Source organism: Ahaetulla prasina, chromosome 2 (genome assembly GCF_028640845.1).
Source record: "Ahaetulla prasina isolate Xishuangbanna chromosome 2, ASM2864084v1, whole genome shotgun sequence".
Taxonomy (NCBI): domain Eukaryota; kingdom Metazoa; phylum Chordata; class Lepidosauria; order Squamata; family Colubridae; genus Ahaetulla; species Ahaetulla prasina.
The window spans coordinates 180,971,203-180,997,296 of NC_080540.1; the positions used below are offsets into that span (position 1 = coordinate 180,971,203).

At 40.1% G+C, this 26,094-nt stretch overlaps 2 protein-coding genes across 2 annotated transcripts in view; both read right to left on the bottom strand.

Annotated features, from left to right (window-relative positions):
- Positions 1-6,035, bottom strand: part of LOC131190640 (A.superbus venom factor 1-like) — a 47,874-nt gene extending 41,839 nt beyond the window's left edge. The window contains exons 1-2 of the mRNA XM_058167983.1: positions 5,807-6,035; positions 4,962-5,079 (exon numbers count right to left, since the gene is read on the bottom strand). Coding sequence (XP_058023966.1) covers positions 4,962-5,079; positions 5,807-6,035 — 347 coding nt within the window. The remainder of the gene's footprint in view (positions 1-4,961; positions 5,080-5,806) is intronic.
- Positions 6,036-7,169: 1,134 nt separating this feature from the next.
- The window catches only part of LOC131192086 (complement C3-like), a 172,135-nt gene continuing 153,210 nt past the window's right edge, over positions 7,170-26,094 (bottom strand). The window contains exons 34-40 of the mRNA XM_058170905.1: positions 25,291-25,380; positions 23,132-23,237; positions 20,085-20,174; positions 17,905-17,988; positions 14,489-14,572; positions 10,721-10,856; positions 7,170-7,408 (exon numbers count right to left, since the gene is read on the bottom strand). Coding sequence (XP_058026888.1) covers positions 7,267-7,408; positions 10,721-10,856; positions 14,489-14,572; positions 17,905-17,988; positions 20,085-20,174; positions 23,132-23,237; positions 25,291-25,380 — 732 coding nt within the window. The 3' untranslated portion in view covers positions 7,170-7,266. The remainder of the gene's footprint in view (positions 7,409-10,720; positions 10,857-14,488; positions 14,573-17,904; positions 17,989-20,084; positions 20,175-23,131; positions 23,238-25,290; positions 25,381-26,094) is intronic.

Below are 26,094 nucleotides of genomic sequence, written 5' to 3' on the forward strand. Positions count from 1 at the left end.
ACTGCCTGTCAGCAGCCAATCCTCCTCTGTGTCTGTGAGGGCAGGCAGCTCTCTGTTCAGTCAACCACCTCCCCAATGCCTGCAGGTCCAAGGGCAGTATTGTCCTCAGCCCCTGGCCTCTCCAAACATGCTAAGGCAGACATGACATCTCCATCAGATGGTCCTGATTACAGGACTGTCCTCCCCTGAACTGGGCTCTGAGGGGGCCATGATAGCATCTCAGAAAAAGACAGCTGTTTTTCTGTTTTTATGTTCCTGACCCAGCAATGGAATGGCTTGTCCTCCTTTTCTACCCTAACATCCTGAGCTCTGGAGATCTTTGACAGGTATGTAAGCAATCAGTGATGGGCAGGGGTGTGTGGAACTCAGTGGGCAAGCAAAGCAGGCCCAGTATCTCTGGGAAACCAGCAGCACAGGATGGGGAGAAATAGGTAGGGACACATGCTGCAATGCCTCTGCGGTCAGTTCCAGTCCAGTCTTAGGGGCAAAAAAACCATAGATACCACAACATACATAACTTCAGGATGGAAAATACTTTCTGTGAGTCTTTTGTACCTTTGAACCATTGCTGATTGACCTGCTGTAACTCAGGGATTGTCTGCACAGCTGTTGTTTGTGTTATTGTAATGGGCTGACAGTTGTAATTATTACATTATATTCTTCATATCAATCCAAAGAGCAGCAATTGAGTATGAACAATTAGGATTTAACATTCTTTTTTATGAACTTGTAACAGTTTCGCCTTTAAAGACTACTTCAGCTTCAATAGCAATAATACAAGAGCAAACAATAGATTCAAACTTAATGTTAACCACTTCAATCTTGATTGCAGAAAATATGATTTCAGTAACAGTGTTGTTAATGCTTGGAATACACTACCTGACTCTGTGGTCTCTTCCCAAAATCCCCAAAGCTTCAACCAAAAACTGTCTACTATTGACCTCACCCCATTCTAAGAGGACTATAAGGGGTGTGCATAAGTGCACAAAAGTGCCTACCGTTCTTGTCCTATTGTTTCCTTTCAATAAATGTTCCTGTATATAAGGTTGTGACAAAATAAAAAATAAAAAAAACCTGACCACGGATTTTATACATCTAGTGTAGTTTTTCTCAAGGAGAAGATAAAGTCCCTGTTATTGTTAAACAAACAAACCCAAAAAGATCCTTCCTGAGTTTCTGCTTACTGAAACCCTAACAAGGAACAAGCCATTGAGGATTATACTCTGGAGGGAAAGGTAGGAGAACCACAAGCCTCGCTTTTTACGATACCACTTGAACACCCTCCCCCCAAACACAAATCCTGCCCTTCCAACTGCCTTCCCAAAGTGAAAAGGAAATGGTCCCTATGTTAAAGGTCTTAAACATTGTCTCCTATTCATAGCTATAGTGTTTAGGTTTCTATTCCTTTAGAAGCAATAAATTGATTTGGCTTCCCCGTCAAGTCCCTAACAAAAATCCCCATCTAGCATAGTGTTGAGATTAGTTCCTCTCTCTTGGATGTCCCTGCTTTGGGTTTACATCTACAGAGAGTTTGTTTGCAGTCCCAAATGGGACCAGAACTGACCGCTTACCTTTCTTTCCTGCAACAAGAGTTATTATATGCATACTGGCAAATCACCTTCTCTGCCTCCTCCTCCTGTCTTTTGCTTTTTCAGTAGCTGATTCTCCATACTGGGACCAGAGAAATATAGTCAGCCTCATGGCTGCTATCACTCATATGTCATTTAGTTACACATCCTGTATGCCTGCTGCAAAATCATATCTGGTTTTCCAGTGTAGATAAGCATAGAAAATTAAATATTTTCTCAAAACAAGCAGGTAGGCCAGTCTCTATGTCACTGAAGTCTTAGCCATGATGGCAAAAGGTTAGTCGAAGACATCAGAAACGAAGAATGTGGGATGACCGTTTTCTAGATATTCAACTTTATTGTTTTCTGGAAATTGTTGATGCTTCAGAAATAGTATGCTTAGCAATGGTAATAATTTAGATGCCACCCCCCAGCCATAACTGAGAACAAGAGGTCTTTATATTTGTCCAGAAAATCTTCACTCCAAGGACAATTTCTCAGCTTAGAACTTCAGGGCCTGTCAGTTCCCCTTATTGATTATTATAATACTTCTATTCTTGTCATGGGATATATTGGACTTTTTAAAAAAACTCCAAAGTATTTGGGACCACCTGCAGGGAAATTCATTACCCTGCAAAGGACCACAGCCTTGGATGTGATGGTTCTGTTTAGCACAGACCATCAAGGAAGAGAAAGCCCACAAGGCTTCCCCAGCACTGCTTTATTCCCCCTGTTGAAATATCTATGATACTTACAGACCCCCATGGGAAGACCCTGGAAAACCAATCAATAGAGCAGCCACCAGATAGAGAGCCATCCCCTCCATGGTAATCCAGAGGGGCAAGAGAAGTGCTGACAGCTCCAGTATTTATCCAGAGAGCCTGCTTTGAAGCCAAGCCCATTTGCAATTGCTGAATGTTTAATCAGTATAAAGGAAGATCTTGAGAATTTCCAAAGAAATTAATGATATCCTTAAAGCTCACAATGGATTATTTGTCTTTTCTCTCTTCGTTCAACATGAAAAAGTTAAAAAGCATTTTTGTTCAATTTGTTTTTCATATTCTATTACATTTGCAAATATTACTTTAGCTTATGATTTGGTACTTTTTAACTATCATGTTGAACCAAGAGAGAAAAGGCAAATAGAAGACTACAGACCAGTTGCTTTAACATCTGTAGTCATGAAAACCTTTGAAAGGCTAGTGCTTTCCTACCTGAAAACCATCACGGATCCGCTGTTAGACCCCTTGCAATTTGCATACCGAGCAAATAGATCAACAGATGATGCTGTTAATATGGCTCTGCACTACATCGTACAACATCTTGAGTCTCCAAAGACCTATGCAAGGGTCCTTTTTGTAGACTTTAGTTCAGCATTCAATACCATCATTCCAGACATTCTTCTAACTAAGCTAAACCAGCTACAGGTACCGGAACAGACTTGTAAGTGGATCACAAGCTTCCTAACAAACAGGAAGCAGCAGGTGAAACTAAGCAAGATCACATCAAATACCTGTACAATTAGTACAGGGGCCCCCCAAGGCTGTGTGCTCTCCCCACTTCTCTTCTCTCTGTATACCAATGACTGCATCTCCAATGATCCATCTATTAAGCTACTGAAGTTCGCAGATGACACAACAGTGATTGGTCTCATTCGAGACAATGACGAATCTGCATATAGACGAGAGGTCGAACGACTAGCCTTGTGGTGTAACCAAAACAATCTGGAACTGAACACACTCAAAACCGTAGAAATGGTGGTAGACTTTAGGAGAAACCCTTCCATACTTCCACCTCTCACAATACTTGACAACACAGTATCAACAGTAGAAACCTTCAAATTTCTAGGTTCTATCATATCGCAAGATCTCAAATGGACAGCTAACATCAAAAACATCATTAAAAAAGGACAACAAAGAATGTTCTTTCTGCGCCAATTCAGTAAGCTCAAACTGCCCAAGGAGCTGCTGATCCAATTCTACAGAGGAATTATTGAGTCTGTCATTTGCATCTCTATAACTGTCTGGTTCGGTTCTGCAACCCAACAAGAAAAACACAGACTTCAGAGGATAATTAGAACTGTAGGAAAAATAATTGCTACCAACCTGCCTTCCATTGAGGACCTGTATACTGCACGAATCAAGAAGAGGGCCGTGAAAATATTTGCAGATCACTCGCATCCTGGACATAAACTGTTTCAACTCCTACCCTCAAAACGACGCTATAGAGTACTGCACACCAGAACAACTAGACACAAGAACAGTTTTTTCCCAAAGGCCATCACTCTGCTAAACAAATAATTCCCTCAACACTGTCAGACTATTTACTGAATCTGCACTACTATTAATCGTTTCATAGTTCCCATCACCAATCTCTTTCCACTTATGACTGTATGACTATAACTTGTTGCTGGCAATCCTTATGATTTATATTGATATATTGACCATCAATTGTGTTGTAAATGTTGTACCTTGATGAACGTATCTTTTCTTTTATGTACACTGAGAGCATATGCACCAAGACAAATTCCTTGTGTGTCCAATCACACTTGGCCAATAAAAATTCTATTCTATTCTATTCTATTCTATTCTATTCTATTCTATTCTATTCTATTCTATTCTATTCTATTCTATTCTATTCTATTCTATTCATTTAATTAGAGTGTACATTGGAAGTCAAATGAGCTGCAGTTATTACTGGACAAAATGTCTTGCTGTCTAACAAGACAGTTAAGAAGCATTTTATAAATTACATTTGCACATCAGTAAAGAGTTAATCAGGAAATTCATCAGGTGGTTTACAGTAAGAGATTTTCTTGGCAGGATATCTAATAATAATAATAACAGAGTTGGAAGGGATCTTGGACGTCTTCTAGTCCAACCCCCTGCCCAGGCAGGAAACTATACACCATTTCAGACAAATGGTTATCCAATATTTTCTTAAAAATTTCCAGTGTTGGACATTCACAACTTCTGCAGGCAAGTTGTTCCACTGATTAATTGTTCTAACTGTCAGGAAATTTCTCCTTAGTTCTAAGTTGCTTCTCTCCTTGATTAGTTTCCATCCATTGCTTCTTGTTCTACCCTCAGGTGCTTTGGAGAATAGTTTGACTTCCTCTTCTTTGTGGCAACCCCTGAGATATTGGAACACTGCTATCATGTCTCCCCTAGTACTTCTTTTCATTAAACTAGGCATACCGAGTTCTTGCAACTGTTCTTCATATGTTTTAGCCTCCAGTCCCCTAATCACCTTTGTTGGTGTTCTCTGCACTCTTTCTAGTCTCAACATTCTTTTTACATCGTGGCGACCAAAACTGAATGCAATATTCCAAGTGTGGCCTTACCAAGGCATTATAAAGTGGTATTAACACTTCACGTGATCTTGATTTCATACCTTTCATGAGCCAATCGTCTCAGGATGGCGTCTTTATAAAGTCTTATGGCTTCTGTGATTTGTAGATCCTCTTTTATTTTCTCTTCCTGCTGCCAGGCAGAAAGTCCCCTTATGTTTTCTTGTTGTAATGCCAGAGGGAACTTCTCCCGGTTCTGGTAATCTGCCAACTCCTACTATTTTGGTTTCTCACGTCGTTCCTTTAATTGCAGCTTCTCCAGCCAGTCTGCTGTATCTCATTCAGCCTGAGATGCGTGCGATGCACCAGCAGCCCCCATCTCTTGCACTTCGCATTCAAGGTCTGACATCCTTTTCTAGTGTTATCTTTTCAGCCCCCCCCCCGCCCTGGCATGTTCCTGGATGGCTGATAATGATTATGAACTTGCTTAATGTCAGGCGTGCCTCCTCAAGAAAGAAAAACCCCAACTCCATGATTTATAGAGAAAGGTATCTTTTACTGAGAATAAACTGATTGCACGGAAGTAAAGCAAGTTCTGAATAGTAGGAGTGTCTTATACATATACATACATATCCCTCACACATCCCTCCTCCCTCCAAAGTCAAACAGCCAGGTCCAATTCATTTCTCCTCAGGTATCACGTGGTGTTCTTCTTCCGATGGTTTTCACTAGCCTGGTATGCAGAATCTGTTGGTATTAGGCCACTTCTTGGAATTTGAATCCATGGGTTTCATTTCAGGATTAAGCTCCTCCCTTTCCCTTATGGCAGCCGGAGCAGCCTTAAAGGAACATTACCCCATTCCCAATACTTAACACTAAAGATAGCAGTATAACAATTAACTAAGCAATAACACAATTAACTAAGTAATAAAATAATTAAGTAGCAAACCTGGCACATAGTGTGAGATAGAAGGTGCATTGGCACAGTTAACTGGGTCACCCTTGTTCTTGAAGATGGGAACTGTTACACTTGTTGACCAATCAGTTGGTAGATGCTCAATGTTTATTACAGCATTGAAGAACTCAGTCAGCCAAGGTATCCCTGTGCCTCGCACTTCCTTTAGTTTCCAGAAGTCAGTGGGCAGATTGTCAGGTCCAGGGGCCTTTGAATTCTTCATTCTGTCCACAGCATTGATGACTTCTTCCTCAGTTATGAGTGGAATGGGTCTATGGGTTGGAGTGCCTTCTGGAATTGGTGGATGTGGGAATTCAATGTGGATGGAAAGCTATATGCATGGAAGAATTATATGTGCATGCCTTTGCAATTGGCAGGAAATGAAAAAGCACTTTGAATATTGCCTTTTTTTATTTTTTATTTGCATTTATATCCCGCCCTTCTCTGAAGACTCAGGGCGGCTTACACTATTTATTTATTTATTTTTATTTATTTATCAAACTTATATACCGCACCATCTCCCGTAGGACTCAGGGCGGTTCACAGGCATATTAAAACAATATAAAAACAATATAATAAATAAACCTTAAAACCCAGATTAAAACTAAATATTATCATAGCCTGATCACTAAAACAGTAAAAACCAATAAAGCCCCCATTAAAATTTAGCTAAAACATTTTGTTCTTAGGCTAGTCCCGCACGCTGAAATAATAGAGTCTTCAGTTCACGTCTGAAGGTCCGGAGGTCAGGGAGTTGTCGTAATCCTGGAGGAAGCTCATTCCAAAGGGCTGGTGCCGCCACATGTCAAGCAATAGTCTTCATCCATTTTTATATTACATACAAAGTCAACTTATTGCCCCCAACAATCTGGGTCCTCATTTTACCTACCTTATAAAGGATGGAAGGCTGAGTCAACCTTGGGCCTGGTGGGGCTTGAACCTGCAGTAATTGCAAGCAGCTGCTGTTAATAACAGACTGTCTTACCAGTCTGAGCCACAGAGGCCTTTGGTAGAAGCTCAGCAAAATGCAGACATCTATCTATTCTAGTTACTGGGATAAAATTACAAAGAAGTAAATTTCTATTCTGCATAGTGTTAAGCTGTGCCATCTATTTTTTCCCCCCAACCTCACCAATCCCAGTTAATATTCACCCACCAACTCATCCATCCATCCATCACTAAAACAGTACGTTATAATCTTCTCAGAGAACTTCAGTTATTAGATGGATCAGAAGAAGAAGAAAAAAAAGTAATCCTGAAACATCATTGCTTATTAATAATCAACAGGACACCAAATAAGAAATCAATTGTTTATTTTATGAATAAACAATTTAAAGGCAAATAGCACAGCAAATGACAGAAAACTAAAAAATTCAGAGACAAAGTAACATATATGTATTACTCAAAAATCTGTCTTCTGAGAATTTTCTTCCTATCATTGATTTTTCTAAACATTAATTGGGGCATCCAAAAATACTTAATTGGTCAGACAACTGGGCAATGTCTTCACATATATTCTGGAATTCTTCATCCTGACATTCTTCTTCATTTGGCCATCTCTCAATCCAGGTGTTCTTTGTAATGAGATAGGAAATTCTGGAAAGAGGAAACAGGATAGCTTAAAATTTAGCTCTGCAAGGAAGTTAGTTTGACTGTCTCCTGTTGGAGCAATGTGCTAGGCTTGGATTGAACCTATTTATACATTTTAATCATTTCATCCTTGCAGAAAATACCACACAAGAAGCCAGAGAAAAAGTGCAGGTGGCTCTTGAAACCATCAAAATAGCTGAGCAAAGAAAAGCAACCAAAGCAGCAGGCAAATGGGAAGAAGCAGGAAGACTGAATGCAGCTTTCCAGAAGACAGTAAGAAAGAACAAAGAAGTTTACCGGATGAGCGATGAAAACAGCTTGACTATGCAGACTATGAAGGGTCACACCAAGAATGCTTTTAGGCAAGTCAAAAAGATCAGAGGATCATTTATTGCTCAAAAAGGCATCATTAAAAACAAGTGAGGGAAAAAACTGTCTGACCAATAAGATATCGAGAACAGATGACGAGAATATACAGAACAGCTGTATGCAGGTAGCAAAGGGGCCCAGTCTCAGGATGAGGAGGCAAGACATAGAAATAGAACCGGCTATCCTTGAGTAAGAGATCATATGGACGATGAACCAACTCCCAAACAACAAGACTCCAGGTGTTGACACTATCCCTCCAGAATTACTGAGATTTGTTGTCAGGTCCCATAGATCCCTATCAGGACACTGCCATTCTTGTCAGGAGGGGGGCTGGGTGCATTCCTCAGTTTATAACCTTTTTCCTGATGCCTATATATCCTGTATATACACGCTCAGCGGCTAGGACGTTGAGCTTGTTGATCGAAAGGTCACCAGCTCAGTGGTTCAAATCCCTAGTGCTGCCGTGTAACGGGGTGAGCTCCCGTTACCTGTCCCAGCTTCTGCCAACCTAGCAGTTTCGAAAGTACGTAAAAATGCAAGTAGAAAAAATAGGGACCACCTTTGGTGGGAAGGTAACAGCGTTCCGTGCGCCTTTGGTGTTGAGTCATGCCGGCCACATGACGACGGAGACATCTTCGGACTGCACTGGCTCTTCGGCTTTGAAACGGAGATGAGCACCACCCCCTAGAGTTGGCAACGACTAGCACGTATGTGCGAGGGGAACCTTTACTTTTATCTTATATATCCTGTACTTCAATTTACCTTCTTGGGAATGTAAGGGGGGGAGAGGGCCATCTATTTTGTCTGAGTTCCGAAGCCTCCAACAAGAGATGCCCAGGAACAATTTCTTATCACCTTCTCAGCCTGAGATTATCAAAACAACTTTGCACCTGTGGATTGGCTTATTCAACACCGAACTGAGGGGAGGGGTTTCTAATGCTTTATCCTAACTGAATTATGCAGAAAACCTCAGATCCTGCTTCCTTTGTCTTACAATCCCTTTTCTTTCAATAATATATTCCTTTTGAAATTTTAATTGTTTCAAGAGTTTTGCTCTCTTGAATGAAGAGGAGAGTCAGACCCTTACACCTGAACTCCCAGTGATTAGAGACCTGTGCCATAAAATCTGGGGAACCAACACATGGCCACAAGATTGGAAATGCCCAGTTTTCACTGCCAAAAAAAAAAAGAAAAGGTGACTCCCCCTTTGATTGCTCCAATTATCATACAATTGCTCTCATTTCTTAAATCAGGAAGGTTCTGCTTAAAATAATGCAACAATACCTAGCATCTATCATTGAAAGAGAATTACCAGAGATCCAAGCCAGCTTCTCAAGGGGTTGTGGTACCCATGACCATATTGCAAATCTGCTCTGGATCATGGAAAAAAATATTGGGAATATCGAAAGATCATTTACATGCGCTGCAGCCACCAAAAAGGCCACTGCAATTCTAGGCTGCATTAACAGAAGGATAGAATCAAGATCACATGAAGTGCCACTTTATAATGACTTCATTCAATTTTGGTCACCACAATATAAAAAAGATAAGAGCGCAGAAAAGAACAACAAAGATGATTAGGGGACTAGAGGCTAAAACATATGAAGAACAGTTGCAAGAATTGGGTATGTCTAGTCTGGTGAAAAGAAGGACTGAGATGACATGATAGCAGTATTCCAATATTTGAGGGGCTGCCACAAAAAAGAGAGGGCCGGCCTATTTTCCAAAGCACAGGAAGGCAGGAAAAGCAGCAATGGATGTAAACTAATCAAGGAGAGAAGCAACCTAAACTAAGGAGAAATTTCCTGACAGTGAGAACAATTAATCAGTGGAATGTTTTGCCTTCAGAATTCGGGGATGCTCCATCACCGGAGGGTTTTAAGAAGAGCTTGGATTGCTATTTATCTAGAATGGTATAGGGACTAAAAGACTTCAAAGTCCCTTCCAACTCTTATTCTGTTATTTATTCAATAAAATCGAAGAAGTAAGAATTTTGGTCTCTTCCTGAATATCAAAAAGACCAAGCTCATGACTACTGTAAGGAAGGGAAATATCAAAATAGAAATTGTTGGGGAAGAGATCGAATGTATGAAAAATTCACTTTCCTAGGATCGCAAGTAGCTCAAAGCTGTGAATGCAGCCCAGAAATAAAACATTGGGTTGCCCCGGGTTGCACAGCAATGATGAACATGAGCCAAATATGGAAAAGCAAAGACATCAGACTGGCAATTAGTTCCCTCTATTATATTCCCTGAAACTAGTTATGGTTGTGAAAGCTGGGCCTTAAAAAAGCATCACAGGAAGAAAATATCTTGTTTGAGCTCTGGTGCTAGAGAAAGCTCGTTAGTACTCCTTGGACAGCAAACATGAGTACTGGAGCCCATGACACCAGAAATGTCACTAGAAGGTAAAAATCACAAAAGTGCATCTCACTTACTTTGGTATGCCATGCGGGGGAATTCACTAGAGAAAGCAATTTTGTTTGGAACAGTTAGCATTAGTTTTCCTTTTAGGAAACCAGGGCATCAAAGAACATGGTGGCTGAACACTATCAAAGCTGACACTAGCCAGACCATAGAAAAACTCAAATAAATAATGCGAGATCTTAAGATAAGGAGAGACCTGTACCATTAGCTAAATGTCTATGGAGATTCTCAGTCATCCAGGTCATGATTGTCCCAAAGGTGCTTTTTCAAAAGGTTTTGAAAAGTCCAGTTGCCTTTTGAAAAAGCACTTTTGGGACCTGAACTATAAAATTGCCAAAAGCTGGACTCATCTGAACCAGTAGCATCATTATCATCATAATAGATTCAGATTAGGGCTGCTTTCAAAGATGTAACACAACATTCTATGGTACTGTAAATATATTGTTAGGTTCTATGGATTTGATAGCAGAAAAACAAAGTCTATAAAATTTTAGACAATTAAAAAAAATAGTGAAATACGTACTCATCTTTTATATGCCACAGGTCACTGCTGAGACCCCAGATCAAATAATCGTTGTCCAGCTTCAAATTCAGAGCCTCCTGACATTTCCTTTGACTTACATACTGGCGGGCCTTTGCTTGTGGATTTCGATCAGTACCTGCAGAAATTAGATAGAATCTGAATAAATATTTCGAAAGTGTTATAGTCTTACATTGGCAAGTAATGTTAAGTAACCAGAGAAGAGGGAATAGCTGAGTGGGTCCATTGGCCCTTTCTTCATCTGCTATTGGTCCATATTTATCACCCTGGGGCAAACAAACCATCTTCTCAGCTCTACCTTTTTCCTCAGAGAGGCCAATTATACGCAACACAGATACTGCAGCACCTGACCCTGAAAAAGCATATCTCAGTACTAGAGCATTTTTCAGGCTAACCTCATCTGCCTGCAGATCATCCAGGGAAGATTCCTATCAACAGAAGTGAAAAGAAGGCCATTTTTAAAGAGGGAAGGACGGCCATTGGCAGCCCCTCTACAACAGATCCTTCCCACATTGGTTGGAGGATCTTCTGATTCACTGGAACAGATTGATCAGGATACAGAACACTGGTAAAATGATAAAAATGGCTCCTCCCTCTTTTTCTGATGTAACTCATCCCTAGTTCCGCATCCTCACAGACAAAATCCTGAATCCTTATCTAAAACAGAAACATTCTGTTTAGAAAAACCTTGTGGTGAGTTTGAATAACAATGATAACAATGATGAGGAATAAGAGGTTTCCTCTCTTTAAAACACAGAAAAAGAGTGAAGAGATCAATTTAAGGGCATGCTCTTCTTACAAGCAAAAGAATCACCAGACCTGCATCTATTTCTGCATCCTTATTGTAACAAGAAGCATTAAAAGGGAGACTTTGTTTTAAGAAAGCAGACCGAAATCCCATTATTTCTTTTGATAATTCATGAATAAGGGAAGTTTGAAGGAATTACTGAAACCCATTTGTGAGGATGATGAATCCTAAAGTGTTACAAATTTTTTTGGGAAATATTAATTCATACACATTTTGAGAGAACGTCTATCTGACTGCCAATGGGAAATACTTTACTGTTCCATAGAAATGTGAGCTTCTGTGCAATAAAATATGTCCTACTGACACTTGAGGTTTTTAATGGCTGCCCTCTTTTACTTTTTGACAGAACTACAGCATTCTTACTCAAAGAAAATTCTGGGAAACACTGAGATTCTGATCATAGAGATGAAAATTCAGCAGGTAGGTGAAGTTATCCCCCCAGCCGAGGAGCTGAGAGAGATGAAACGCCGGAGAAGACGCCTAGAGAGTACTTGGAGGTCTAGCTGTTCCGAGGCTGATCGGACACTAGTGAGGTCCTTTACTAGGACCTACCTAGTGGCAATGAGGGAGGCGGCGTTCTCGTTCCACCCTCATTGCATCGGCAGATAACCGCCCGGCCGCCCTGTTTCGGGTGACCCGTTCCCTCCTCCATCAAGAGGGACGGGATGACCCCTTACAGGGACGAGCTGAGGAGTTTAACGGTTATCTATACGATAAAATCGTTCAGCTCCGGGATAGTTTGGACCAAGATTGCGAGGATCCAGCTGAGATGACGGAGACACGTCTTGTTGAGGTTATTTGGGATGAGTTTGATTCTGTGGCTCCCGAGGACATGGACAGGTTGCTGGGGAGGTTACATGCAACTACATGTTTACTGGACCCGTGCCCTTCCTGGTTAGTGCTGGCTGCTCAGGAAGTGACACGAGGCTGGCTCCAGGGGATTATAAATGCTTCTTTGATGGAAGGGGTTTTCCCCGCCGCCTTGAAAGAGGCGGTGGTGAGACCACTCCTCAAGAAGCCTTCCCTGGACCCAGCTATTTTGGGAAATTATCGTCCAGTCTCCAATCTTCACTTTTTGGCGAAGGTTGTAGAGAGTGTGGTTGCATGGCAGCTCCCCCGGCACCTGGAGGAAGCTGTCTATCTAGACCCATTCCAGTCCGGCTTCCGACCCGGTTATAGCACGGAGATGGCTTTGGTCGCGTTGGTGGATGACCTCTGGAGGGACAGGGACAGGGGTTGCTCCTCTGACTTGGTCCTATTAGATCTCTCAGCGGCTTTTGATACCATCGACCATGGTATCCTGCTGCATCGGTTGGAGGGATTGGGAGTGGGGGGCACCGTTTATCGGTGGTTCTCCTCCTATCTCTCTGACTGGTCGCAGACGGTGTTGACAGGGGGGCAGAGGTCGTCCTTGAGGCGTCTCACTTGTGGGGTGCCTCAGGGGTCGATTCTCTCACCTACCCTGTTCAACATCTATATGAAGCCACTGGGTGAGGTCATCAGTGGTTTCGGGGTGAGCTATCATCTGTAAGCTGATGATACTCAGCTGTACTTTTCCACCCCGGACCACTCCAACGAAGCGGTCGAAGTGCTGTCCCGGTGCCTGGAAGCTGTACGGGTCTGGATGGGGAGAAACAGACTCAAGCTCAATCCCTCCAAGACGGAGTGGCTGTGGATGCCGGCATCCCGGTACAGTCAGCTGCATCCCCAGCTGGCTGTTGAAGCAGTTAGTGGCCCCAAAGGAGGTGGTTCGCAACTTGGGCGTCCTCCTGGATGGACGGCTGTCTTTTGATGAACACCTGGCGGCCGTCGCCAGGAGGGCCTTTTACCAAGTTCGCTTGGTTCGCCAGTTGCGTCCCTTCCTTGACCGGGATGCCTTATGCACTGTCACTCACGCTCTGGTTACGTCTAGGCTGGATTATTGCAATGCTCTCTACATGGGGCTGCCCTTGAAGTGCACCCGGAGGCTGCAGTTAGTCCAGAATGCGGCTGCGCGAGTAGTAACGGGAGCCGCTCGTGGCTCCTACGTGACATCGCTGCTCCGTAGCTTGCACTGGCTTCCTGTGGTCTTTCGGGTGCGCTTCAAGATTTTGGTAACTATCTTTAAAGCGCTCCATGGCTTAGGACCCGGGTACTTACGAGACCGCCTGCTGTTACCCTTTGCCTCCCACCGACCCGTACGCTCTCACAGAGAGGGTCTCCTCAGGGTGCCGTCTGCCAAACAGTGTCGGCTGGCGGCCCCCAGGAGTAGGGCCTTCTCTGTGGGGGCAGTGACACTCTGGAACGAACTTCCCCCTGGCCTGCGTCAAGTGTCTGATCTTCGGACCTTCCGTCATGAGCTCAAAACATATTTATTTATTAAAGCGGGACTGGCATAATTAGTGTTGAATTTTAATTGGGTATTCTTAATATTTTTAAATTTTTAAATCTAAATTTTAATAATCAGCCTTTAAAATTTGCTCTTTTTAAATGTTGTTTTAAATTGTATATATTTTGTTTTTATTCTGGCTGTACACCGCCCTGAGTCCTTCGGGAGAAGGGCGGTATAAAAATTTAATAAAATAAAATAAATAAATAAAATAAAAATATCTCAGTAACTCCCACCCTGCTGGCCTTCTCTAGAAAGCTTCAAGAGTTGGCTTCAAGCCCTTGGGGTGATTGGGCTTCTATCTGACACGTTTGGGGATATGGATCAACTGGATTCAGCATCTGTTTTTGATCTTTATTCTTTTTTTCTATTAAGTTAGTAATTTTACCATATTGCATTTATTATTTTGTTTGATTTTATTCCATATTGCCCAGAATCAACTAAGAATGAGGTGGCACTTAAACTGAATAAATTAAATTAAATCAAATTAAATAGACTAATGTAAACTTTCAAATAGGGTTCAAATGAACTTTCAGATTTAAAGAAAATGTTTGTTTTAGGGAAAATTTCTTACCTCTTTTAATAATTTCTAAAACATCCATGACATAGATATCATTGCCATCTTTTTCTTCTATTCGAAGCAGTTTGGTTTTGTAGACTTTTAAGAACAAAGACAGAAACAATACTCATTAAGACAGCTGATTATTTTTCACCATGAGTGGCATAATCAGTGAGGCACAGGTGTTTGCTCTTTTTCCCCCAATTGTTTGAGTGACTTCTACATTCATTTCTGTGTCTTTAGATAATCCCCTTGACTCCTTATTGTTCTTTAAAAATTCACACACTTTTTAACAGCAAGAATATTTCTTCATGTGCTTCTATCATTCCCTGTAAATCCATTTTATAACAATTTAATAAAAAATTACTCAGTATATTTCTATAGTTCCAACATCTCAATATTTAAAAACTCCTGCTTAATAAAATTTCATCAAACCCAAAATTATACCTCCAAAATGCAGTCTTTAAAATTCTTTAGTGATTTACAACCTTATAATTTTCCAATTATATATATCTTCCCAATTGCCCAAATTTTAAAGTCTTATTTAACTTTCCTTCTTTTCTCTTTTCTTCTATCACCTTTCTTCTTTTGTCTCATAGAATGTTCTGTCAAATAACATTAGTAGTCCAAATCCAAATTAATCCACTAGATTCCTCCAATCTTTCAGATCCATAATCCAATAGCCAATTTTAATGAAATTTAGTTATTTGCAAGTTAGTTCCTTTTAGAAATCTTCAGAAGGGGAAAAAAACTCATTAAGTTTTCTCAGATTATCCAAATCGTCTTCTAACATAAAGTCAAGGTCAGGCCATCTTTCAGATGTTGTTACTTCTATTCTGTGTATTAGACTTTGTGTGTATTGAGTTCACTTTCACTAAGTATACTGCAACTATAGTGCTGTAGTATTTCTCCTCTTCCAATAGATGGCTCTCTTGTTCCCAAATCCAACCTTAAACAAATCTGTCAAAAACAGCTGATTATCCAATAAATTCAGGGGGTTTAGAGATACAAATAAGCAAAACAGTTTCTCCCAAAAATCACTTTTCAAATTGTTAAAGCTTTTTTCAGGCTTTCTGTGATTTAAAGCTTCCCTTGGGCTTCTTTCACCTCTTGATTTTCAGTTTTTTTTACTTTTTCTCTCTCTGTGTATTTAATTGCCACTTTCTTAGGTTTGGAAGTTCTCTTTTAAAATTCTTGTACTTAAATCAGGTCTTTAGAGTAAAAGTTGGTAATTATCTCACCCAGTTTCAATGCTCTGTCCATGATCTGCTCCAGCACAAATCTTACAATCCTGATTGTTCCAGCTTTGTGACTGCCAAAAATGGCTGCCATCCCTGCTGCTGTTTGGGAGAGCTTGCTTAACCTTGGACCTAACAAGGAAATTGTGAGTTCCTTTTGGTCAGCAAAGTGCCTCTCCTTTCTTTACCACCCCTACAAAGTGGCTATGACCCTGTAGGGTCTCCCAACTGCGGTTACTGGCTGGATTTTGCAAGGCTCGGGAGAGCCCACTGTTCTGTCCCCCCCCCCACCAACCACAAACAAGAAGACACGTGAGCTGACTATATCTGCCAGCAATTTATTCCTACGACAGATATCAGTTCTGGAAACGAACCTGCGATTGCCTGCCAAGTTCTCTTATCTCCTCAGAAGCCAGCGTAAGAGTTCAGAAATAAACAGAAATCCAGAAGCCAAATTCTTAGTCTCGAAATATTACAGCCAAAGTTTCCAAGAGTCAGTTTTTGTCCATCACAAGAAGCTATAGAGCAGCTCCTCCTGCTTTTATACCCTGTGGGATGTGGCTCCATGACTCAGCACTCTCTAGGCCTGCCCCACCCCTTCTTTTGTTGTTCCCGCCTCTCCTTTCTGCAATGCCTGGGATTTAACCAGGAATGATTGTCAGCAGCTGGGTCTTGAGGCGTTGCCTGGGAGGCGGAAAGTGTGGGAGAAAAAGGCCTCGTCATCTCCTCCACCTGGCCTGCCTCTGGAACCTGGAGTGGAGCCAGAGAGGAAGGTCCTGCAGAGGGAAGCCCTTTCGGCTCTTCCCCCTCACTCTCTGAGTCACTCTTTGCCAAGAGGCCAGGCTCGGGAGCCAAAGACACAACACCCGCTATTTTACAGCCATTCTTGCCATGACGTCAACTGGAAGCCTCATTACTTTCCTGTCCCTTTTACAGCCCAACAAACTAGAGAGGGTCTTTTGGGAATTTGCTGCACTTGAATTCCTTTTGTGTAGGCTAAGCTGCCCCTTGTCTAGCCATCTCCCAAGGCACCATTACAAGATACCCAGATACCATTACAGGTTTGTTGGAATGACCTTGGGAGACAAGAAGAAGGCATGCAGCCTACCTAGGCAATGGTTTGATGAGAGGCAGCTCATTTTGTGGGTGTGGGAAAAACATAGGAAGTATTTCAGAGGAGACCCTCCCTAGTTTTCCAGAGAATAGAAAAAGAGGATGGGAGAAATACTTTCAGTTTGCATGAATCTGTTTAATGTAACCTTATGCTAAAGATTCTGCTGATGTGCCTGGTTGCTCTTCCTGTCTGGGCTACCTCGCAGGTCTAAGCTTCCAAGAAGTCCTTTCCCCCTTTTGTGAAAACTTTTTCCTCACTCCACTTCACAGCAATGTAGTGTTTAAGCTCTGGGTTTTGAAGTTGGGTCCATGCAGATTACTGCACTTTGGCTTCATGTTGCTTTTTGAAGAATTGAGAGTGAAAACAGTGAGTGTGTGCAGCATGGAAATGTTCTCTGAATCTCAGTGTTTGGGCTCTGCTTACTCATTGATACAGATCTATTTTTAGGAGCCATGAATCATTATGCTACACTGGAAGATCAATAACACAGCAACAAACTCTGAAACTAGTCTGACTGAGACTATCTTGGAGGCTTCATTGTTGCCACAATGGTGATGAGGGATAAGGAGAGGGGAATAGAGATAGTTGAGGTTTTGTAGCGAAAACAAAATAGTTTCTCCTGAGAACCAAGGACATTCCCACAGATGGCTGAAGAGAGGAGGAGTATAGTTTCCAAGCAACAGGACAGCACTTTGATTGGACCATGTGATTGATTGCTTGGGAAAAGGGGAGAAACCTTTAGTTTTAATTAAGTGAAAACTGTGGGGACCTTTAGAGTTGGTTTTCACCAGTCTGGGCCAATATGATATATCCAGTAAACTTGTTCATTGAAGAAACTGCTTGCCTCAGAGTCCTGTTTGCTATGGGTGTATTACTTGAAACCTTGACACAGGTATCACCATGTTAACTAGAAAAATATCACTGCAGGATGAAGTTGTGTATTCTGAGGGTAAAAAAATCCATTTTATGAATAAATTCAAAATGGCTGCTCCAAATCATGACGTTTTGTTAATTAGATGTAGACCATTAACAATGAAAGACACCACTACCTTATTAATAAGATTCTACAATATAAATACCATAATCCACACTTGGATCGCAGGCTTTTCCAATTCGGAACCTCAAATTAATATCCTTCTGCTGTTTGAGCAAGGAACAGGTTTCTTCAAGGGGAGAAAAGAGAAGACAGAATGTTGGACTGACTGTTGAGGATACATGTTCTGATTTAAAAGACATAGGGCAAAAAGTAGCCAGCAGAGAGCAGGTAACATCTCATTTTTAGAAGTCATCTGTGTTTGATAATCAGAAAAAAGTAACACTAATTTAAATGCAAGACTCTACTATCTAGAGCTAATTACATAATTACTTGATAATGTGGCATTTCAAATGCTTGTTGTCTTATTTTTTTCTGAAGAGAAAATCAGATAAGATTTGTACTATATTTAAGGAGCAAAGAAAACACTGGGTTTTTCAAAGGCAACTCTAACACCTTTGACATAAAGTTTATTATGTTCTGAAATAATAATTCAGTAATAACAGAATAATAGAGTTGGGAGGGAACTTGGAGGTCCAACCCCCTGTTCAGGCAGGAAACCCTATACCATTTCAGACATTGTCCAATCTCTTTTTAAAAACCTTCAGTGTTGGAGCAACCATTTTCTGGAGGCAAGTCATTCCACTGATTAATTCTAAATGTTAGGAAATTTCTCCTTAATTCCAGGTTGCTTCTCTCCTTGATTACTTTCCATCCATTGCTTCTTGTCTTACCTTCAAGTGCTTTGGAGAATAGGCTGAGCCTCTCTTCTTTGTGACAGACCCTTAGATATTGGAACATTGCTATCATGTCACCCCAATCCTTCTTTTCACTAGATAGACTATTTAATTCCTGCAACAATTCTTCATATGTTTTAGCCTCCAGCTAATAATTTTTGTTGATCTTCTCTGCATTCTTTTCAGAGGTTCAACATCTTTTTTATATTGTGGTGACCTAAATTGGATGCAGTATTCTAAGTGTGGTCTTACTAAGGCATTACACAGTAGTACTAACACTTCACATGATCTTGATTCTATCCCTCTGTTAATGTAGACTAGGACTGTGTTGGCTTTTTTGGTAGCTGCAGCACACTGCTGGCTCATATTTAAGTGATTGTCCACTAGGACTCCAAGATCCTTGTCGCAGTTTGTTTGTTTGTTTGTTTATTTATTTATTTGTCAAACACAACAGTATATATAAGTATAAGCATGAAATAACCATACGAACTGGATACAATCGAAGGGAACATTAGGACAGGAACGGTAGGCACGCTGGTGCTTTTATGCACGCCCCTTACAGACCTCTTAGGAATGGGGTGAGGTCAATAGTAGATAGTCTTTGGTTAAAGCTTTGGGGATTTTGGGAAGAGACCACAGAGTCAGGTAGTGCATTCCAGGCATTAACAACTCTGTTACAGAAATCATATTTTTTACAATCAAGATTGGAGCGGTTCACATTAAGTTTAAATCTATTGTGTGCTCGTGTATTGTTGAGATTGAAGCTGAAGTAGTCTTCGACAGGAAGGACATTGTAGCAGATGATTTTATAAGTTATACTCAGGTCATGCCAAAGGCGGCGGAGTTCTAAATTTTCTAAACCCAGGATTTCAAGTCTGGTGGCATAAGGTATTTTGTTGTGATCAGAGGAGTGGAGAACTCTTCTTGTAAAATATTTTTGGACATGCTCAATTGTATTAATGTCCAAAATGAGGTGTGGGTTCCAGACAGGTGAGCTGTATTCGAGAATTGGTCTAGCAAATGTTTTGTATACTCTGGTTAGTAGTGTAATCTTTCTGGAGAAGAAGCTATGCAAGATTAAGTTTACAACTCTTAAAGCCTTTTTGGCGATGTAGTTGCAGTGGGCTTTGGCACTTAGATCGTTTGACATGAAAACTATACTATTGAATCAGGCACCACTTATACCAGGTGTCTCCAACCTTGGCAACTTTAAGACTTGCGGACTTCAACTCCCAGAGCTTTGCTGGCTGAGGAATTCTGGGAGTTGAAGTCCACAAGTCTTAAAGTTGCCAAAGTTGGAGACCCCTGATTTATACTACACCTATACTATACCTGTGTACTTGGTTTTTCTTGCCTAAATATAAAACCTTAACTTTTCTCTATACTGAATTTCATTTTGTTAGATAAGACACAGTGTTCAAGTCTATTGAGATCCATCTGGATTTTGAGCCTATCTTCCAGTTTGCCAGCTTGGTAAGTCCCAACTTACCTTCTGCACATCGGCAAATGGTACCATCACATATCTTATTGAGAAGGCCTGTTCCTTTATCTGGATGGTAGAACTTGGTACATTGTTCATCTAATGGAAGAATTAAAAGTTATGTCCATATGTCACAGGAAGAAATTTATGATGTATTAGGAATGTACAATATGTAAATAATAAATACATAAGAATCTAGAAAAGTAAAGCTACTTTTCGATAATTTAATGTAAATAAAGAAAAGGGGATAAGAAAAAAAATAAAATAATAAATGTGATAGAGGGAAAAGGTATAAAAGCAAAAGAAGACCATTAAGAAACGCTGTTTAGAAATAGGAAATATTTATATGTTATATGTTGTGTGTTTGTCAGATTGTGTAAAATAAAATAATAAAAAAGGGGGGGAGAATAAAAAAATTGCTTGCTGGCTCGGGGAAAAAAAAAAGAAATTTATGATGATCATAGATTTAATTACTTAGAAAGACAAAGAATAACCCATTTTTCTCAAGGAGATTTCCAATTTGGGACACGTGTCACTTGACAGTGCAATGGAAACTTATTAAGAGTGTTGATTGGCTGATTGAGTTTTGCTATGCATTTACCTGAGAAGCACAGAGCCCTACAATGCAATAAGAGAGATAAGAGAGGATATCCCATTGTCTAATGGAGTTAGGAACATGGACATCTGTAGAATTCTGCTCCTTTTGTCAAATAGTATTGGATTGCAAGTTTTGGGCATGCATGCAATGCCACAATTAACATACAAAATGTGTGGGGCTTCTGGTGTGACAATATAATGTTTACATTTCTCATTTTAGCCCCCTCTGATGCCTCCTTGTATGTGCCATTTTCCATAGCATAAAATATAGGTAGTCCTCAACTTATAACCACAATTGAGGCCTGAATTCTGATCATAAATCATTGCTGTCATATGTTGAGTCTTCACATGACCAAACTTGGTTTTATAACCATTTTAATTATGGTTGTTAAATGAGTCACTAAATAGTTGAATCACATGGTGATTAAGCAAACTATATGGTTGTCAATCTGAATCCAGTTTTTCAAATGGGATGTTTTTGGAGTTGACTACCTATAGTTATGATTCTTATAGTCTGTTATAAAACCAATTTTTTCTAGTATTAAACTCTCCAACTTTAGGGAGCTTCTGTGCAATATTATATATAATATACCCTGGCTCTGGTATTAGCAGTACCAATACTAAAATATAGCATTATTGTTTTCATTTAGTAATCACAATCGGGACAAGCAATTTGATTGCTAAGCAGAAAATCCTGAGACTGCAACTGAATTTATGACCTTACATCCCCTTGATCGTTAAGCAGAGGGATGCAGTCACAGAGTGAAAAATAACATGATTGTGACATACAATTTTACTTCCACCTTTCAAACCCTACCATATTAATTCTGCTATTCCAAGCAAACATGCTGGTTGCAAATGATGTAAATGGCCATCACATGACTGAAGGATCCTACAATAGTTATAAACTGAAGGATTAGATACAAGATTACTCTTTTAGCATCATTGTACCATGGCTGTCAGTAAGCGAAGCCTATAGATGCCTTATAATTGAAACTGTAGGCCAATATATGTAATCCTCGATTTACAACCACAATTTATGTTGCTAAGTGAAACTCAAAAGTGAGTTTTGCCCCATTTTACAATCTTTCTTGTTACTGTTGTTAAGTGAATAATTGTAGTGTTAAGTTAGTGACATAGTTGTTAAATGAATCTAGTTTCCCCATTGACTTCGCTTGTCAGAAGGTTGCAAAATGTGATCACATGACCCTCAGATACTACAACAGTCATTGAAGGATCAGCCACAAAATTATTTTAGCACCATTGTTAACTTTGAAAGGTTGCAGCATCCCATGTGTGTTGGTAGGCAAAGATTACAAGTGCCCTATAAGTGAGACTACAGGCCATTAATCTCATATTTTCACTGCAGTTAACAAGACCTAGTGAGAGTGAGATCAAAATGGGGACAAATTGACCTTCCAGGCAAGTTAGGTAACCTGCCTGAGCCCTTTGACACAGCAAGCGATCTTAGGGCTGCATCTATATGCAAAATGAGTGCAAATGCTTTGCATAGCAGAATGTCTTGGATGGGCACATCCTTTCCTGAAATTAAAGCAGAATTCATTGATTTGTGCTGCCAATAAAAGGGAATTAGAACTGGTCATGGGTGTCTGTCGGTTCTGGTTTCTCATCATTTCTATCTTGGCAAATATGTCAGGTCTGATTAGTTGGACTGGAGATTTTTTTACATAGTTATTTTGTATTCTTTTAACATTTCAGAAATGTGTATGCATTTGAGGGTATGGTTTCCAAACAGACTTTTTTGCAATTTTGCCTACTAGCTACAGATTTCACAGGTAATTTTCTCTGAAGTATTTTCATGATTTTGCACATTTCACGGTTAAAGACGGCAGTGAAAATGCTATTTAGAAATAAAAATGATAATGAACTTTCAAAATACTAATTAGAATGGCAAAACTCTTTCTCAGCCATGATAAGCTCAGTACCACATTTCCCCGTAAAGATGAGCATCCCGTTGCCCACTAGAGCAGAGAAAAACTTGGTCTTGGTGTCACTGGCTTTGTTCTCTGCCCCTCAGGAGGCAACCAAAGGAAGCTCAGACCAGAAGGCTGCCAAAGCATTGGACTGACCTCTGTGTCACTACCTTTAATATAGCTTCAATATTCCCAAATGATTCATTCTTCAGCTTTTATAAAATTGTTATAAAGAGATTTTTGGAAAATCAAGAATGTTTTATATGCTATCAATTGTTGTTGGGCTTTTTGCCTAGTTTTTCCAAGCTCCAATACCATTGAGTTCCTTTGGAAAGACCAGTGTGGTCTAAGGGTAAACGCACCAGGCTAGAAAGGGGGAGACCATGAGTAAAGTCCCATCTTAGTCATAAAAGCCAACTGGACGACCTTGGCCAAGTCATTCTCTCACAACCTGACTCACTTCACAGAGTGGTTGTTGTAGGGAAATTAGGAAGAGGGAGGTGTGTTCAATACAACTGCCATTACCTAGATTGTAGTAGCTGTACACCTTGACTGATCCTGGTTGAATGAAGCCAACTTCAAAATGCTTGAGAATCTTAAATTGCAGGCATTCCTCCTCCAAGTGGGAGACCTGGGATGGAGAGAAAAGATAATTTTGTGAGTGCTAGTTTATCCATGGAGATTCCACACACACCCAAATTCCATTCGAATAACCTCAAGAAAACTGCTTATTCCAGGTTCCTTAGGTTTGACCCAGTGATTGAAGAACTAAATTCTGCAAATCTGTCCAGGTTTCCCAGAATAAGGAGTAAACAATGGAAAAGATGAGAGGAATAGCAGGTTGAAACTGTGCCTCAGAAAATACTGGTCAAAAATTAGAATATGAACACACTATTCTGTCATGTCTCCAAAGAACATTTAGGTGACCTAGACTATTTCCCCAGTGCCCCGTATAAGAGGGTGAGAGACAGGTACCTTGGTCTATATACCAAATGAATGAACCATTGGGATCCGCATATCGAAACAACTTGCCTTATGTGTGGCCAGAATATGAAAATAACATTTAACACAGCACAGTACTTAAGCAAAATGGTTCACTTGAGATCAGCATATGTGGGACTGATTGGGGTAGATTGTAGGGGTGACACTGAAATATAATTTTATCATATTTTATTTATCTATATATTAAATTATTGTATTTTATTTCAATTTCATTTTAAATCGTATTCTATTCCAATTCCATTTTAAATTGTTTTTATCAGATTTTAGTAATAATTTGTGTCTGGAACTCTGCTCTTTGATATGGCCCAAGGGCTAATCAATAAAGTAAACTCAAACCCAGTGCCCAGATACAGTGCTGTTTCCCTGTTTTGAGCCAGCAGGAAACTACACTGGCACAAAATTGGCTAAGCCCATTGCCAGTTCCCATCCTGCCCCTATTACCCCTCTATTAAATCACTACAGTCACTAGACCCTCCCCCCTCCAAAGGAATAGGTGCTAAAGGCTGAAGTTGAAGATCCCCTTGAGCAGTGCATGAAGGGGAAAATACTGTTTCGGCGTGGGTTCAAGGAAAGATCCCTTTAGTCTGTCTTAACCAGAAACTGTGAGCCACATGCAGGAACAATTTACAATTTACAAGTATATCAGAAAATAAGTTCTGGCCAAGGTGTGCTTATACTGAGGTTAATGCAAGTGGAGAAAATATCTAATTATCAATGCAAGATGTTTTATCGGGATAACTGCTAGAAATCATGATAATAATCCCACAACTCTGATAGCCAGTTCTAGCATGCTAGTTCTCCTTGGCTGTTCCCTAGTTACTTTGGGTGCTGCAGACCTCAAGGTCAGAACTTGAAACTTTGGCCTTTTGCTTGGATACCATCATTATTTGGGCACCATCATCCTATTGCTGCATTAGTCAGGGATGTAGCTCTCTCATTATCAATTACACCTTCCTATTTCAACCTGCAGTCCCCTCCATGCCTTTAACTGGTGAGATAAACTATTCATTAACCATATTTATATTTTTCAGGAAAGTATTAGAGTTGTGTTCCCAAATAGCTGAACCAACATATATCAGGGTGGGCTTGAGATTTCAAAATGGATGGGGTGTACTTGCTCACCCCATGCTTCCCTCTTATACCTGTCTGCCATTTATAAGTCAGGCCACTTGACAGATGGCAAGATATGCTGTTCTAAGCATTTGTTTAAGCCTGCCCCACCCTGCCCTGTGCTAGGAGGAGTGATGTTCTCCCAATAACAGATGATGCTTAGTGGAAGGGAAGGAATCTACCAAGGACAATGCTATTCACCATCTTCATTATTGTGGCAGAATATGGACTGGTAGCATAATTTAGGCCAGTATATGTTTACTGGCTCGAGGGCTGGTGGCTTGTAATTTATTGCAGTCATGGCAAACAGACAGGAGGCAGTACTACATTTATCCAATTATGGATAAATATAGCAGACATGCAGTCTTGGAATATAAGTATCGCATATTGCAAGATATGATTATATCTCTTTCTTACTAGATATATGATCTGTTGCAGTTAACAATGGATTATGTAGGTTTATTTTGCTGAATATACACCTTATCTTTTTCAGTATAACACACTTTTTTGCCAAGCAAACCAAATAACCAACCATGCAACTACCCAAAGAAATTCATTCTGTACGTATTTACCTTGTCTAAGTAAATTATAACAGTTCCTTTCTGAGCCATTTTATTGTCAATTTCAAACTTGGAGATATATCTGTCAACTCCTTTAGAAAGCTAAACAATGAAAGGAAAGAAAGGATGGTATTTACTTCAGTAGTTGCAGATGATTCAAATACATGGAATGCAGATGATTGAAGCTATTTGTATTGGCATTGTGTTACATTTATAGCAAAATCTGAAATTATTTTCAAGGTTCCCTGAGAGACATAGAGACAACCAAAAAGAGTTTTAATATAATTAATTTGTCAAAGAAACTCCACATATCCTTCTTCTAGTCAAATTCTTCCCACAATCAAATTCTGGGTCAGTATGGAAATCATTGCTTGTAGTCAACATCTGAATAATTTCCTTTTTCCTTTTTTTATTATTTTATAATAAACTTTTGCAGTACAAAAGAAAATAGTAGGAAAACAGAGGATGAAAAGAGAAGGGAAAAGTGTGAGGCAAGGGGAAAAAAGAAAGAAAAGATATTGACTTCCGACTCCCTTTGATGTAGTAATGATAATAACATCAAACCTCAGCTTTTTTACTTTTACTTAATAATATAAATTAGCCATTTTTATAACAACAAACCTATTAATCAGTAAAACCCAAAATTAAAATTTCATTTTTTTCTACCACAGCACAAAGTCCAGAAGTGGTTTCCAAGTAGAAGCAAAAGTAATTATACACTGTGCAAAAAAATAAAGGGAACATTTAAACAATACAATGTCACTCCAAGTCAATCACACTTCTGTGAAATTAAACTGTCCACACTGATTGACATTC